This window comes from Pipistrellus kuhlii, unplaced genomic scaffold, assembly GCF_014108245.1.
Source record: "Pipistrellus kuhlii isolate mPipKuh1 unplaced genomic scaffold, mPipKuh1.p scaffold_m20_p_3, whole genome shotgun sequence".
In the NCBI taxonomy this organism is placed as follows: Eukaryota; Metazoa; Chordata; class Mammalia; order Chiroptera; family Vespertilionidae; genus Pipistrellus; species Pipistrellus kuhlii.
In genome coordinates this window covers 18,437,718-18,452,976 of record NW_023425529.1, presented here as the reverse complement: position 1 = coordinate 18,452,976, position 15,259 = coordinate 18,437,718, and the positions used below count along the sequence as shown (strand labels likewise).

Sequence of the window (15,259 nt, the reverse complement as noted above, 5' to 3'; positions counted from 1 at the left end):
AGTAAAAAAGACAGAGATATAGAAAGCCAAATTTGTAAAAACAAAATACATATTTAGTGTAGTGTTTGGGTATATTTGCACATATACAGTGCTACTTTGTTTTCTAATAAAATGAATCACATTAATGATAGTATGGAGTAAGCAGACCAGAGAATTTTTCTTGCTAATGAGGCTATTAAAATATGAAAGAAAGTTTATATACTGTGTTTTTTAAAAACATATTTTACTGATTTTTTACAGAGAGGAGGAGAAAGGGATAGAGAGTTGGAAATGTCGATGAGAGAGAAACATCAACCAGCTGCCTCTTGCACACCCCCTACTGGGGATGTGCCTACAACCAATGCACATGCCCTTGACCGGAATCAAACCTGGGACCTTTCAGTCCGCAGATCAACGCTCTACCACTGAGCCAAACCAGTTTCAGCTATATACTGTATTTTTATCTAGAGGTTATTTGCATTCTATTTGACAATTCTATACCAGCAAAGTTCTTTTTGTTTGATTCACAGTGCCTTAATTTTATAATGCAGTTAAAAAAAAAAAAGCAAAATATTAATAGAAATATGGTGGGTTTTTTTTTTAACTAACTCTTGATGAAGTTTTAGGTGAAGTTGTTCTTTCAAGTTAGCCCTGATGCTGAAAATTGTGTATCATAAGGCCATGGGACATATTGGTAATGTTCTTTCATTACAGTGAATTCTCTTTCTTAGAAAACTGGATGAAGTCACAACTATCAGTTAGGAATCTCCTATTTAACTGCCTCAATCATCATATCATCATGTCATCATCATCATTAATCATCCTCATCATCATCCTGTTATCTTATTTAGTAATTTATATTTCAAATGTTTACGCATGAAATTTGGGCAATGTGTAAATTATTTCTTAATGATCATTGCATCTAAATTATGTTAGTAATTGTCTAAGTTAAAATCAAGTGATTACCTTTAGAAATGGAATATTCTTTCATTTTAAATGTATTAATTGAGCAAATTGTTTATGGATGATCTTAAAATCATGGAATTAAGCTACAGAGACCCATTTCTAACAGTACAAGTAGAGCAAATATAAAATGACTACTAAAAAAATAGCTCATGAAATAGGATTGCGTCCATTTAATTGATGCATTTATATTTTGATTATTTGAAAAAAATATATACAGTGTATATATACTTTTTATGTTAAAGAAGTTTTTATTAGACTGAAGGTTTATGGTATGGGACATATACCATATAGGTCACAGTCTCTTTACACAGAATAATAATAATTTATCTGTTTTATATGTGAATAACATTTTTAAAAATATATATTTTATTGATTTTCTACAGAGAGGAAAGGAGAGGAATAGAGAGTTAGAAACATCGATGAGAGAGAATCATCGACCAGTTGCTTCTTGCACACCTCCTACTGGGGATGTGCCCGCAACCAAGGTACATGCCCTTGACCGGAATCGAACCTGGGACCTTTCAGTCCACAGGCTGATGCTCTATCCCCTGAGCCAAATCGGTTTTGGGGAATAACATTTTTTTAGTAGTATTGCTAATAAAAATATAAAATGATCCAAGTTCAGAATATGATGGCAACACACAAAAGTGACCCAAAGTTTTGGTCTTTCTTGGAGGGTTATAGTCTGTATAGTTAAACAAAAACTGGCTTTGGATCTTCATTTCAAAAGCATACTTCTTTCCTGCCATACTGATACCATCCCAGAGAGTAGAATCAACACCACCATCTTAAAAAGGATATCACTCAATCAAGAAAGTAATAACTGATTTACATCAAAGATTAGGAAGCAAAATCATTATCAAAGTATTTGAAATCACAAGAACTTTAAAAATTCAGGACTTTGAAATTTCCTTCCTGAGGTATAAGTATCCCCCCCCCCCACCTCCCATGTCCCATGGGGTCAGGGTTCAGGTTCAAGGTTAGGGTTCTGGAGGAGGCCTCAGGCAAATGAAAGAGCCTAGAAAATATTAATTTGGAAATATTGGGGTCCAGGTGGGAGCCCAGCTCACAAGGAAGGACTCTGCCTTGCTCTGGCCTTTTGACCCCTTTTATAGAAAAGCCAAATTTGTAAAAACAAAATACATATTTAGTGTAGTGTTTGGGTATATTTGCACATATACAGTGCTACTTTGTTTTCTAATAAAATGAATCACATTAATGATAGTATGGAGTAAGCAGACCAGAGAATTTTTCTTGCTAATGATAAGATGTTGATCTGTGAGTGCCTTGTGTGGGGTCTGGATGAGGTTGGTTGATCTATTTGGAAGTGTCTTTCGTGTGAAGTGTATCCTTGGGCATGTGGAGGTATTATTGATTTGAGAAAATACTAAGTAATTGATTTATTACCTGAAAAATTTAAAGTTATGAAAGTTTAAGGTCTCTTGCCAAAAAGAGGTTTTAAAGCTAACATCTTAATTTCAATTGAGAAAGGGGAGGACAAGCCCTTCCCACCCAGAACAGGTAATCCAATTCCAGCCAGCAGCTATCTTTAAACAATGTGTCCATTTACATTTGAATGGCTACGCCTTTTGATAGCCTAAGGGCAAGTTTACATATAAACAAGTTTGCTTCTCAGTTCCCAGGGCAGAAAAAACAAGGTTTAAAATTATTAGATTTTATTTATTTATTTATTTTTAGTGTTAGGATTTATTTATTTAGTTATTTATTTTCCCCCCTCTCTCCCTCCCACCCATCCCCTCCCTCCCCAGAGCTTTATGTCCATTGGTTGTACTTATATGCATGTATACAAGTCCTTCAGTTGATCTATTATCTCCCCCAGATCCTCCTCCCCTCCTCGTTGAAATTTGACAATCTGCTTGTTGCTTTACTGTCTCTGTATCTATCTTTTGGTTCATCAGTTTATAATAATCTTTATTATCCACAAATGAGTGAGGTCATGTGGTGTTTCTCTTTCATTGATTGGCTTATTTCACTCAGCATGATGTTCTCCAATTCTATCCAGGTTGCTGCAAATGATGAGAATTCCTTCTTTTTTATGGCAGCATAGTATTCCATTGTGTAGATGTACCAAAGTTTTTTGATCCAATCATCTGCTGACGGGCACCTAGGCTGTTTCCAAATTCTGGCTATTCTAGATTGTGCTGCTATGAACATAGGGGTGCATATATCCTTTCTGATTGGTGTTTCTAGTTTCTTGGGATATATTCCTAGGAGTGGGATTACTGGATCAAATGGGAGTTCCATTTTCAGTTTTTTGAGGAAATTCCACACTGTTCTCCACAGTGGTTGCACCAGTCTGCATTCCCACCAGCAGTGCACGAGGGTTCCTTTTTCTCCGCAACCTCGCCAACACTTGTCGTTTGTTGATTTGTTGATGTTGGCCATTCTGACAGGTGTGAGATGGTACCGCATTGTTGTTTTTATTTGCATCTCTCGGATAATTAGTGACTTTGAGCATGTTTTCATGTGCCTTTTGGCCTTCCTTCTGTCTTCTTTTGAAAATATTCTATTTAGGTCCATTGCCCATTTCTTAATTGGATCATGCACCTTCCTTTTATTTAGTTGTATCAGCTGTCTGTAGATGTTGGAGATTAAACCTTTATTAGTGGTGTTATTAGCAAATATGTTCTCCCACACTGTGGGCTTTCTTGTTGTTTTGTTGATGGTTTCTTTTGCTGTAAAAAAGCTTTTTATTTTGATGTAGTCCCATTTGTTTATTTTCTCTTTAGCTTCCATTGCCCTAGGGGCAGTATCAGTGAAGAAGTTCTTTTGGCATACGTCTGAGATTTTGCTGCCTGTGGATGCTTCTAGTATTTTTATGGTTTCCCGTCTGATGTTTAAGTCCTGCATCCATTTTGAGTTTATTTTTGTGTATGGTGTAAGTTGGTGATCTAGTTTCATTCTTTTGCATGTGTCTGCCCAATTTTCCCAACACCATTTATTGAAGAAACTGTCTTGACTCCATTGTATATTCATGCCTCCTTTGTCAAATATTAATTGAGCATAGTGATTTGGGTTGATATCTGGGTTCTCAATTCTATTCCATTGATCTATATGTCTGTTCTTGTGCCAGTACCAGGCTGTTTTGAGAACAGTGGCTTTGTAATACAGTTTGAAGTCTGGTATTGAGATCCCTCCTACTTTACCCTTCTTTCTCAGGATTGCTGTGGCTATTCGGGGTCTTTTATTGTTCCAAATGAACTTTTGGAGAGTTCTTTCTAGGTCAGTGAAATATGCCGTTGGTATTTTAATGGGGAGTGCATTGAACCTATAGATTGTTGATTCTACCAATCCATGAACATGGTATATTCTTCCATCTTCTTACATCATCCTCTATCTCTTTTTTCAGTGTTGTGTAGTTTTCTGCATATAGGTCCTTTACTTCCTTAGTTAAATTTATTCCTAGGTATCTTAATTTTTTTGGTGCGATGGTAAGTGGAATTGCTTTTTTAGTCTCTGTTTCTGTAGTTTCACTGTTGGTGTATAGAAATGCCATGGATTTCTTGGCATTAATTTTGTATCCTGCTACATTGCCAAATTCATTTATTAAGTCAATTAGTTTTTTAATGGAGTCTTTTGGGTTTTTTATGTACAATATCATGTCATCTGCAAATAAGGATAACTTTACTTCTTCTTTTCCAATTTGGATGCCTTTTATTTCCTCCTCTTGTCTAATTGCAATGGCTAGTACTTCCAGTACTATGTCAAACAGGAGTGGCGAGAGTGGGCATCCCTGTCTTGTTCCTGTTCTTAGAGGGAATGGTTTTAGTTTTTGCCCATTGAGTATAATGTTGGCCATGGGTTTATCATATATGGCTTTTATTATTTTGAGGTATGATCCTTGTACTCCCACCTTGTTAAGAGTTTTTATCAGGAAAGGGTGTTGGATTTTATCAAATGCTTTTTCTGCATCAATTGATATGACTATATAATTTTTATCTTTCAATTTGTTTATGTGATGTATCACATTTATTGATTTGCGGATATTGTATTGTACCATCCTTGCATTCCTGGAACAAATCCTACTTGGTCATGGTGTATGATCTTTGTGATGTTCTTCTGGAGACGATTTGCTAGAATTTTGTTGAGGATTTTGGCATCTATGTTCATGAGGGATATTGGCCTGTAATTCTCTTTCATTGAGTTGTCTTTATCTGGTTTTGGTATTAGGGTGATGCTGGCTTCATAGAAGGAGTTTGGAAGTGTTCCTTCCTCTTGGATTTTTAAAATTATTAGATTTTAAAATTTATTCTTAAAAATATAAAAGTTTAGCCGAAACCGGTTTGGCTCAGTGGTAGAGCGTCGGTCTGGGGACTGAAAGGTCCCAGGTTTGATTCCAGTCAAGGGCATGTACATTGATTGCGGGCACATCCCCAGTAGGGGGTGTGCAAGAGGCAGCTGGTTGATGTTTCTCTCTCATCGATGTTTCTAGCTCTCTATCTCTCTCCCTTCCTCTCTGTAAAAAAATCAATAAAATATATAAATAAAATAAAATAAAAAAGTTTATTAATTTAAAAAAAAACAAGGAAATTAAAAAACCTGATAAACAATGTTAACTGTTGATTATAATAGAATCAGAGATATGGGAGGGGAGTGGACTGACAATTCTGGGGGTGGGGGGAGGGAAAGGGGAGTGGTGGATGCGGGAAGAGACTGAACATAAACTGTGCACCTATGGACGAGGACAATGGGGGATGGGGAAAGGGCAGAGGGTGGGGTGGGAACCTGGTGGAAAGGGGAAGAAATGAGGAACCTTTGTAATAATATGAACAATAAAGATTGATTAAAAAAAAAAGAAAGAAAGAAAAGAAAAAATATCCTCGGCAAAGTTTAACAACAACAATGATAAAAACAAGAAAATAAAAAACTAATGTCCATTTATTTAGTTTACCCTAAACCATGTCTGGGTCTCTGAACTGCTAAATGAAATATAGTGACAACCATACTTTGGTAAAAACTGCTGTTTGAATTTTAACCTTGCTATCTGACTTCCACCTTTTGCTTAAACAATAGGGTAGTTACAGGAGATTGACTCCCACTGACTCAGTAGCTTCAGGGGTAGAAACTGTAGATAACCTTTAGTTCTGCTTTTGTGTTATGGGCAAGGTAGGGCCACATTCCAATGTCTAGCAGGATGTGACTGGGAACCAACCCTGTGGGCTGTCCCCAGTCTTTAGAATTTAGTCTTTAGGATTTTAGAACAAAGGAAAATTCCTGTGGTTTGAATCTTTAAAAGAGACTGCCTACCCCTGAAACGGTGCAGTCATTTGGAGTCCACCTGCGTGTGGTGCTCTCGCGGCTGTCCTGGCCAGTCAATAAATCCTTGCCTGCTTTTTTTTAATTAATTAATCAGCCTCCAGTGGTCTTATTTTTGAACCCAGGGTTTGACCCCAGAACACTAATAATCTTCTCCACCTGGCTACCCACTAGTAAACATTCCCTTTAAATTTCAGGGGGAAAAAGTAAAAATTTTACAATCTTAAATACATGCTCACAATAAGTGTAGTATATAATTGTAGTGTATAAGTCAATGACCTTTAAGCACACATGGTAATTGATATCTGTGATGTCTATGTAATAATTATTAAAAATGTCTTCAAGATCTATTTTATTTATAATCTTGTGCAAAATGATGAAACTGAAAGTGTGTTGACATAACTTTGGTGGCAAGTTCTATTATAATAATGAAATGTATAACCTTGTTTAACAACTATAAGTTTAGTATTATGAAATCTTTTTTTTTTTAATCTATCGTTATTGTTCATATTATTACAAAGGTTCCTCATTTCTTCCCCCCTCCACCAGGTTCCCACCCCACCCTCTGCCCCCTCCCATCCCCCATTGTCCTCATCCATAGGTGCACAGTTTTTGTTCAGTCTCTTCCTCCCTCCTTTTCCCCGATAGTAAATCCCTTTTCAGATAGTAAATCAGTTACTTAGCATTTTCTCATATCAATAATACCTCCACATGCCCAATGATACACTTCACACAAAAGACATTTCCAAATAGGTCAACCAGCCTCATCCAGGCCCCACCCAAGGCATTCACAGATCAACACCCCAGCGCTATACTAACTCAACACATCCAGATCTAAGCCTTCATCACTTGATTCAGCAGACCCTCAAGTTCCCACAAAAGTTTCCAGCCATGTCTGAGAGGCAGCCGTGAGGCAGGGGCAGGCGAGGAGCGAGCTGTTCCGGGCCTGGCTGCTCCGGGCCTGGTCTCTGTTGCTCTGGTTCGTTCCACAACCAGCTGCTCCGGGTCTGGTCACTGCTGCTCCTGACCTAGTTGCTCTGGACTTGGCTGCTGCTTCTCTGGGCCTGGCCACACCCGACCCGGCTGCTCTGGGCCTGGTTGCTCCGGGCCCGGCCACTCCGGGCCTGGCCGCTCCCAGCCTGGCAGCCGCTGCTCTGGGCCTGGCCACTCCCAGCCTGGCAGCTGCTGCTCCGGGCCTGGCCGCACCCAACCCAGCTGCTCTGGGCCCGACTGCCCCAGGCCCGGCCGCTCCAAGCCTGGCCGCTCCCAGCCTGGATGCTCTGGGCTTGGCTACTGCTGTTCTGGGCCCGGCTTCTCCGGGCCTGGCCACTCCGGGTCTGGGTGTTTCTGGACTGGCCACCCTCAACTTGGCTGCCTCCGCCTCAGGCCTGGCTGCCACTGCCCCAGGTCTGGCTGCTCCAGTGCTGGCTATTGATGCTCTGGTTCTGGCTGCTGCTGCTCTGGGGCCTGGCCGTTGCTGCTCTGTGCCCGGCTGCCACTGCCTTGTGCCTGGCCACTCTAGGCCTGGCCGCCACTGTTCCAACATTCTGGGGGTTTTTTGGTTTTTTTTTTTTTTTTAAACGCATTTATGTTGCAATGTTGGCTGGTGAGTTGAGTTCTGACTTAGTCTTTGATTTTTTCAAGATCTTCTTTGTATTCTTTCTTAAGTAATTTTACTATCTTTTGCTCTCACTTGATTTCTTCACATTGAGAACTTCTTTGGTTTCTTCCTCCTTGTCCTGGGAGCTCAGCAGGTTGGCCTGTGGCACCCCTTTGTTCTCCGCAGGCTCCTGCGCTGCTTCAGCCTGTTGCCGGGGTCGGCGCCGCCCAGGAAGCAGCCCCCGGCCTTGGCTCTGTTGCCTGTGCTCAGCGGTTGAAGGCTCAGGGGCACCCCCCTCCCCCCCGGGGGCCCCGTCACCCGGCTCCTTGCTGGTGCCCGGCTGGCCGGTGTCTGGCAGGGTCTCCTGCTCCTCATCGCGTTCCTCCAGCCTGGAGCTTTTTTTTCTCCTTCCTGCTAGGGGAGTCTAGGATCAAAGTCAACAGACTGTCCTCTGCACGCAGTGTGCGCGACTCCGGGGGCTCCGCTTTTCGCAGCTCCCCTGGGATTCCGCCTCACAGCCCCGTCTCCCCCTGCCTGAGCCTGGGTCCCCAGGGTCTGGCCTAGGACTGGGGTTCAGAGCAGTCCGGACTGAGGCTCAGTGCCGCCGGAGGCTTTGTTTCTTCCGGCTAGGGTAATCCAGCATCAGAGTCAACATTCAGTCCTCTGTGAGCAATGTGCACGCGACTCCGGGGGCCCTGCTTTTCGCTGCTCCCCTGTGATTCTGCCTCACAGCCCCGTCTCCCCCTGCCAGAGCCTGGGTCCCCAGGGTCTGGCCCATAACTGGGGGTCAGCGCTGCCGGTTCGGGAGTTTAGCCCAGGCTGGGGGTTTTATTTCCTTCCTGCTAGGGAACGCCAGGCAGCACCCAGCCCTCTCCTCCTCTCTGGCTGTGATCTCTCCGTGCGCGTGAGTGCGCAGCATGTCTCTGTACCTTAGGCTTTTTTTCAGCTCCTCTGATTTTCCTTCTGGTTTTCTCTTTCCTTCTTGTTGTAGCATTTTCAGTCAGTCGACTACCTGTAGCTCTGGGCAATGTCCACTCTACATTTTAGTTGTATTCCATTGAAATTGTTGTGTGCTGCTGCGGTTAGATGTCTACCTGAGCAGCCATCTTGGATCCTCCCTTGGAAAGCAGTATTATGAAATCTTTACAATGTTATAGATACCTTAATGTATATTTTTCATAGATCTGATTTATTCATCTGTTGTGTTGTTCCTTGTCTTTCTCAGTAGAATGTAAGTACTATAATTTGGGATGATGTGTTTCTTATCTCCTGCTAAGTCCCCAGGACATAAAACCCAGCCCATGGGATAAATGGAAAAAATGATATTCAAAATATTAAATAATTACATGAATAAAGCACATCAGATCTGGAAAACCAATGAAATAAAAACCCATCACAAAATCCATAAGTGGCATAGCTTTCCTGGTTCTGTGACTTCACCATTCCAGTGCCTCTTTACAAATCTGTATGTGCTCGGTTCCAATTACTGCCTTAGACTGGGTGAATGAACAGATCACCAATAGGCTCCAAAACATAAAGCAACTCATACATAATGTAAATTCCCTATTGCTTTTTAAACAGTCCTGAATATGTCTGATGAGCCTCCTATATGCTGTTATCCAGTGAAGAGGCTGATCACAAGTATGCCACCTTAAACATGTGGCTCCCAAGATTGCCTTGGAATCATGGCTCTTCCAGACAGCAGGGAGGAGGTAGAAATATGTGGGGGAGCATGTGTGAGGGATATTTTGGGGGTGGGCCTGTAATTTTCACTCATAAGACATTGATCCACATCATTCACTTTGCCAAACCATCTGTAAAAGAGTCTGAAAAACATAGTCAATCTATTGCCCAGAAAGATAAAGACATTTCATTTAGGACATGGATATTAGAGGGCACTTAGTAATCTTTCCATTGAAAAGCCTATAAGGTATTATAAAAGAAAAATATCCTGTGCTTAGAAGGGCATCATACTTGTTCATGTCACTGATAATTTCAATGCCTTTACATCAGTCTTGAACTTGCTTCTGTATTCCTTCATAAATTCTGAATAATTCAAGCTTCCACTAAATATTCCTGACTTCACAAAACTATAATTGATTTTGCATTGTAGCATTTGTAGCTGCCTTGTGTATATTCCGGGTATATTTTGCTGATAAGTTCTGAGTTAGCATTTATAATATTTCTCCATGATTATTTTAGGATATTTGTTCTAGGACTTGGGTGTGGGCTTTGAACTAGAAATAATTGCAATAAGTTATTTATGTAAATTAAATTACATCAACAAAAATACTAGATATGTACAAGGATCTTATTGATAAGTAGCAAATCATAACTGAATTATATAAAAGCTTTCCCCCCCCTTGTGCTCGCTTCGGCAGCACATATACTAAAAGCTTTCCCCCTAGCAATTACTATTCAAAATTTAAAGTATTTGCATTTAGATGTATGTCTTTGAACTAGAAATAATTTAATAATTTATTATAATTGTAAATAATTTATATATAAATTAAATGCATCCACAAAAATACTTGATGTCTGAGAATCTTATTGACAAGTAACAACAAAATTATATAAAGGGCCCCCCCCCCTGAAATTACTATTCAAACCTTAAAATATTTGCATTGAGATGTATATTCCAAGGAGATAAAAATACACATTTGTGTAAAATAATCTTTCTCAGATTTGCATGTTTACTTTGCATCACCATTTAGTCAGTGGCACAAATGAAAATTTGCAGCTGGTGTCAAGACAAGTGGACATCATTTGTGCTTCTATGGTAGCTGATTGTAAGAAATGCTGCAAGTATTCCTGAAATGTGTGTGTCTTCACAGAACTGTTCAGTTTAGCACTGGACTTGCAATACAAATAGAATGCACTATTCTTTTGTGAAGGTCTCTGAAACTATATCTCAAAGCAGAATTTTGGTTGTTCTTTCTGGAATTACGATGAAAATGTTTATGGCAAGCATCGTAAATGGATGTCCATCTGCAACTGTTTCACTATAAAGTTTTCATTAGAAAAATTCTCATACAGATGTCGTTTGGAATAAACGTCTCCATTCTAGTCGTGGCAACAGGAATACTCATCTTAGGAGTGTTAGGAAATGGATTCATTGGACTGGTCAACTGCATGGAATGGTTCAGGACTGGGAAAGCTTCCTCAGCTGATCTCATCCTCACCAGCTTGGCTCTGGCCAGAATCATTCAACTGTTTCTAACGCTATTGGATTCATTTATAGTGGGGATAGCTCCACATCTGTACGCTACTGGTAAACTAGCAAAGGTGGTTACTATTCTTTGGGCACTAACTAATCAACTGACTATCTGGTTTGCCACCTCCCTCAGCATTTTCTACTTCCTTAAGATAGCCAATTTCTCCCACTCCTTTTTCACGTGGCTGAAGTGGAGAGTCAACAGAGTGCTTCTTCTGCTTCTCCTGGGGTCTTTCTCCCTACAGTCTCTTAATATCTTACTGCATCTCGCTGTTAGTGAATATTGGTTGAATTCCTACAGGGCACATGAAACAAATATGACTTTGCAGTTAGAGGCAAATGAAATGTTCTATCTTAAAAATCTTCTTCTTCTTCTTACTTTGACTTATATTATCCCCTTTTCCCTGTCCCTGATCTCTTTGCTCCTTTTATTTCTGTCCTTGGTGAGACACACCAAGAATTTTCAGCTCAACCTGACCGGCTCAGGGGACTCAAGCACAGAGGCCCATAGAAGGGCCATGAAGATGGTGACAATGTTCCTCCTCCTCTTCATCATTTACATTACTGCTCTTTTAACAGCATCTTGGATCTTCACTGATTTACAGACATATCAGGTCAAGATGTTTATCATGATGATTTTTACTATCTTTCCCTCAGGCCACTCTTTTATTATAATTGGTGGGAGCAGCAAGCTAAGACAGATCGCCTTGAACTTTATAAACAGAATTTGAAATAACCTTGTGCTTTCTATGGGAAAGTACCTTAATAGAAAACGTTCAGCATTTCTTCATATCAGGGTTTGTTAGACAGCACTAAAATTTCTCTACAACATGCCTTTAAGTAATTACATTTTCCTTTTTTTTAATATATAATAAATCTTTATTGTGCAGATTATTACAGGTATTCCTCTTTTTATTTCACCCCATAGCTCCTCTCTACCTGATTCCCCACCCCACCCTTACCCCCTGCCACTGTCTTCATCCATAGATGTAAGATTTTTGTGATATGACATAACATTTGACTAAATTACATGTCTCCACTGTATTAACAGTTTCTGGTAACAGTAGAGTATTTGAGACCTGAAGCAGTATGGTTATAAAAGTCTATAATGAAATACTGATAAATGTATAAACAATATAAAATGCAATGTGAATAAGTGTATATAGAATTACAATTACCTAAAGGGAAAAAGAAACATAAAATTTTCAAAGTAAAGATAAGTTTGAAATTAGGATATAAAATGAATTGTAAATGCTAAGTATAATAATAATTTATATAAATACTAATGTAAATATAAATATTAGTGTGATGCTTCTAAAGTTGGAAAGGATCTGAAACAATGGGAATTTTCAGCTGTAGTTCTTGGATTATGATTGGTAAAACAACTTTGTACAAGAGTCTGGCATTATTTGGAAACAACCTAGGTGCCTGACAGCAGATGACTGGATCAGAAAACTATGGCACATCTACACAATGGAATACTATGCTGCCATAAAAAAGAAGGAATTCTTACCATTTGCAGCAACCGGGATGGAACTGGAGAACATTATGCTAAGTAAAATAAGCCAGTCAATGAAAGAAAAATTCCACATGATCTCACTCATTTGTGGATAATAAAGAACATTATAAACTGATGAACAAAAAGATAGATACAGAGACAGTAAAGCATCAAACAGGCCGTCAAATTACAGCAGGAAGGTTAGGGAGAGGTGGGGGAGGTAAGAGATCAACCAAAGGACTTATATGCATGTATATGAGCATAACCAATGGACATAAAACACTGGGGGGTGAAGGCATGTATGGGAGTGGGGTTGGTGGGGCAATGGTAAGATATGTACACATATAATACCTTAATTTTAAAAATGGAGAAAAAGAAGAGTATGGCATTATGAATTTAAGGTGAAGACTCATATCCTAAGACCTGTTTATTGTACTGGTTTTTATCCTAGAGGATTTTTCATACAAGTGTAACAGAATGTATATGCAAAATGTGCATGTTACTACTGTTCTTAATAGCTGAAATTGGGGAGTCATATAAACGCCCATTACTTATAAAATGTACAAATAAATCATGGCATAGAGACACAATAGAATTCTTTGGGAAGATGTAAGGACAAGCTGAATAAAACCTAAGAGCCCTTGCTGACTATAATGTAATGTGTATCACTGAGGGGGAGGTGAGGCACAAATGAGGAGAATTCATGCTCTGCAGATGAGCCTCTCAATATTGCCAATATCTGGCTTTACCTCAGAGACTGTTTTGTTGGCTAGAGTTCTATCATTTTTCACAAGCCCTGTCTATAGTTTCTAAAGTTGGCCAAATGCTTACGGGTCAGTGTAAAATATCAAAAGTAATCATATTTTTAAAATATCTTGATGTATAGTATGATTTTTAACACCAAGAGAAGCTCAATTAATATGAAGGAAGGAATGACAGTCTGAATTATTAGAGAGAAAACAAGAGGTTTTGAATCCATATGATTTTGGATTCTCTGAGCCTCATTTTCTTATTGACAAAAAGAAGACAGTCATTCCTAGACAACAACCCCATGAGGCATTCTTCAAGCAATGTGTGTTTGGGAACATGCAAGTAATGAATTTATAAATAAATTAGATTCATACAAGAATGGGCCTTCCTTTCCCTGGTTGCTGGCACCACCTTTCTGCTCCGGCCCCACCTTTCCATGTTGCCTAAAGGCCCTGAGCAGCTAGAGCGGTGCAGAACACCTGCATGGTAACCATGGCGATGATGCAAGGGTCCTGCCTCACCCCCGGCCAGCCGCTGGGTGCCTGCATATGCAAATTAATCTGCCATCTTTAGCGGGTCAATTTGCATACTCATTCCTGATTGGCTGGTGGGTGTCTTCAAGGTATGGTTAATTTGTATCTTTCTCTTTTATTTTGTAGATATAAATTATCAGCATCTAGCACTCAGCAGTTGTGACTCTGCTGGGTTCACTCAGGAAACTTGAATGCTTTGGTTAGCAAAAGCCTTACATAAACTATGGAAATGTCCCATTGGTTTTCCTTCATCACACCTCAGTAGTGACGAACTTGGTGCTCCCCAAATTCCAACTATGATACTAATGTAGGTGTTTGCTGTATGTTAGAATTCCAGGCATTGAGTTTTTTGAATGGTATTGAAAACAACTAAAATCGGTTAAAAAATTGGATAGAGGTTAAATAAGGAAAGTTTTGCAAAATAATGAAAAAGAATATGTCTTTATTTGCATGTTAGCAAATAAGAGCTCAGGTGTTTTTTTGTTTTTTTTCTACCATCAATTATGAGAAATTTCATTTTATGTTGAGAACATAGAGTACCTGGATTAGAGTGCAGCTAACTCTCTGGAAGAAAATAATTTCTATAAGGAGAATTATGTGCCTACCCATTAGCCTACCTGAGTGCTTTCTGAGCCTGCAATTTTTAAAAAGAAATTAATTGCACATCCAAAAAACAAGTATACATACTATTTCAATGTGGTAAATCAAGAAATTATCCATGTACCATTTAGACACCAAAGGCCCATATAAGAGCCATGAAAAGTGTGATGTTTTTCCTGTTACTATTTGTTGTTTATTTCCTGTCTCTTTTTATAACAATTTTCCATTTTGAGGTGATGCAGAACAAACTGGTCCTTTTGCTTGGCCAGGCTATTATAAATCAATTATCCTGATTCTGGGAAATGGTGAACTCAGAAAGGCTTCCCTTTCGGTGATGGGCAGCTGAAGTGCTGTTGAAAGTTGGGAAACCCTGAGATTCATAGACTACTCTGGAGACCAGAACATATAATCTGGAAGGAAATATCGGTAACTTAAGTTTTTGTATGGTATTTCACCCTTCTTTGGGGTTCTTCTGTAATATGTAATATCAAATATTTTTAAATGTTTATTTGAAACTAGTGGCCTGGTGCACGAAATTCGTGCATGGGTGAGGGATGGGTGTTCTTCAGCCCAGCCTGCAAACTCTCCAATCTGGGACCCCTCAAAGCATGTCCTACTGCCGGTTTATAGGGATCAGGCCTAAACTGGCAGTCAGACATCCCTCTCGTAATCCAGGACTACTGGCTCCTAACTGCCCACCTGCCTGCCTGCCTGATTTCCCCTAACCCCTCTGCCTGCTGGCCTGATTGCCCCCAACTACCCCTGCCACTGGCCTACTTGCCCCCAAATGCCCCCTCACTAGCCTGATAACCCCCAATTTCCCTCTCACCCCCACTGGCCTG

The 15,259-nt window shown here is 39.8% G+C and overlaps 1 protein-coding gene across 1 annotated transcript; it reads left to right on the top strand.

The window, feature by feature from the left end:
• Positions 1-10,858: 10,858 nt before the first annotated feature.
• LOC118728647 (taste receptor type 2 member 42-like) lies at positions 10,859-14,710 on the top strand. The gene is made up of 2 exons (XM_036455370.1): positions 10,859-11,539; positions 14,558-14,710. Exons 1-2 carry the CDS (start codon positions 10,859-10,861, stop codon positions 14,708-14,710), a joined length of 834 nt encoding a protein of 277 aa, XP_036311263.1.
• Positions 14,711-15,259: the final 549 nt, after the last annotated feature.

What these genes read in the sequence shown, in the direction of transcription:
- LOC118728647 (XM_036455370.1), top strand. Translation starts at nt 10,859, where the DNA reads ATGTCGTTTGGAATAAACGTCTCCATTCTAGTCGTGGCAACAGGAATA. An exon ending in CAGGGGACTCAAGCACAGAG is followed by an intron (nt 11,540 to 14,557) that starts GCCCATAGAAGG and finishes TAGACACCAAAG; the next exon opens with GCCCATATAAGAGCCATGAA.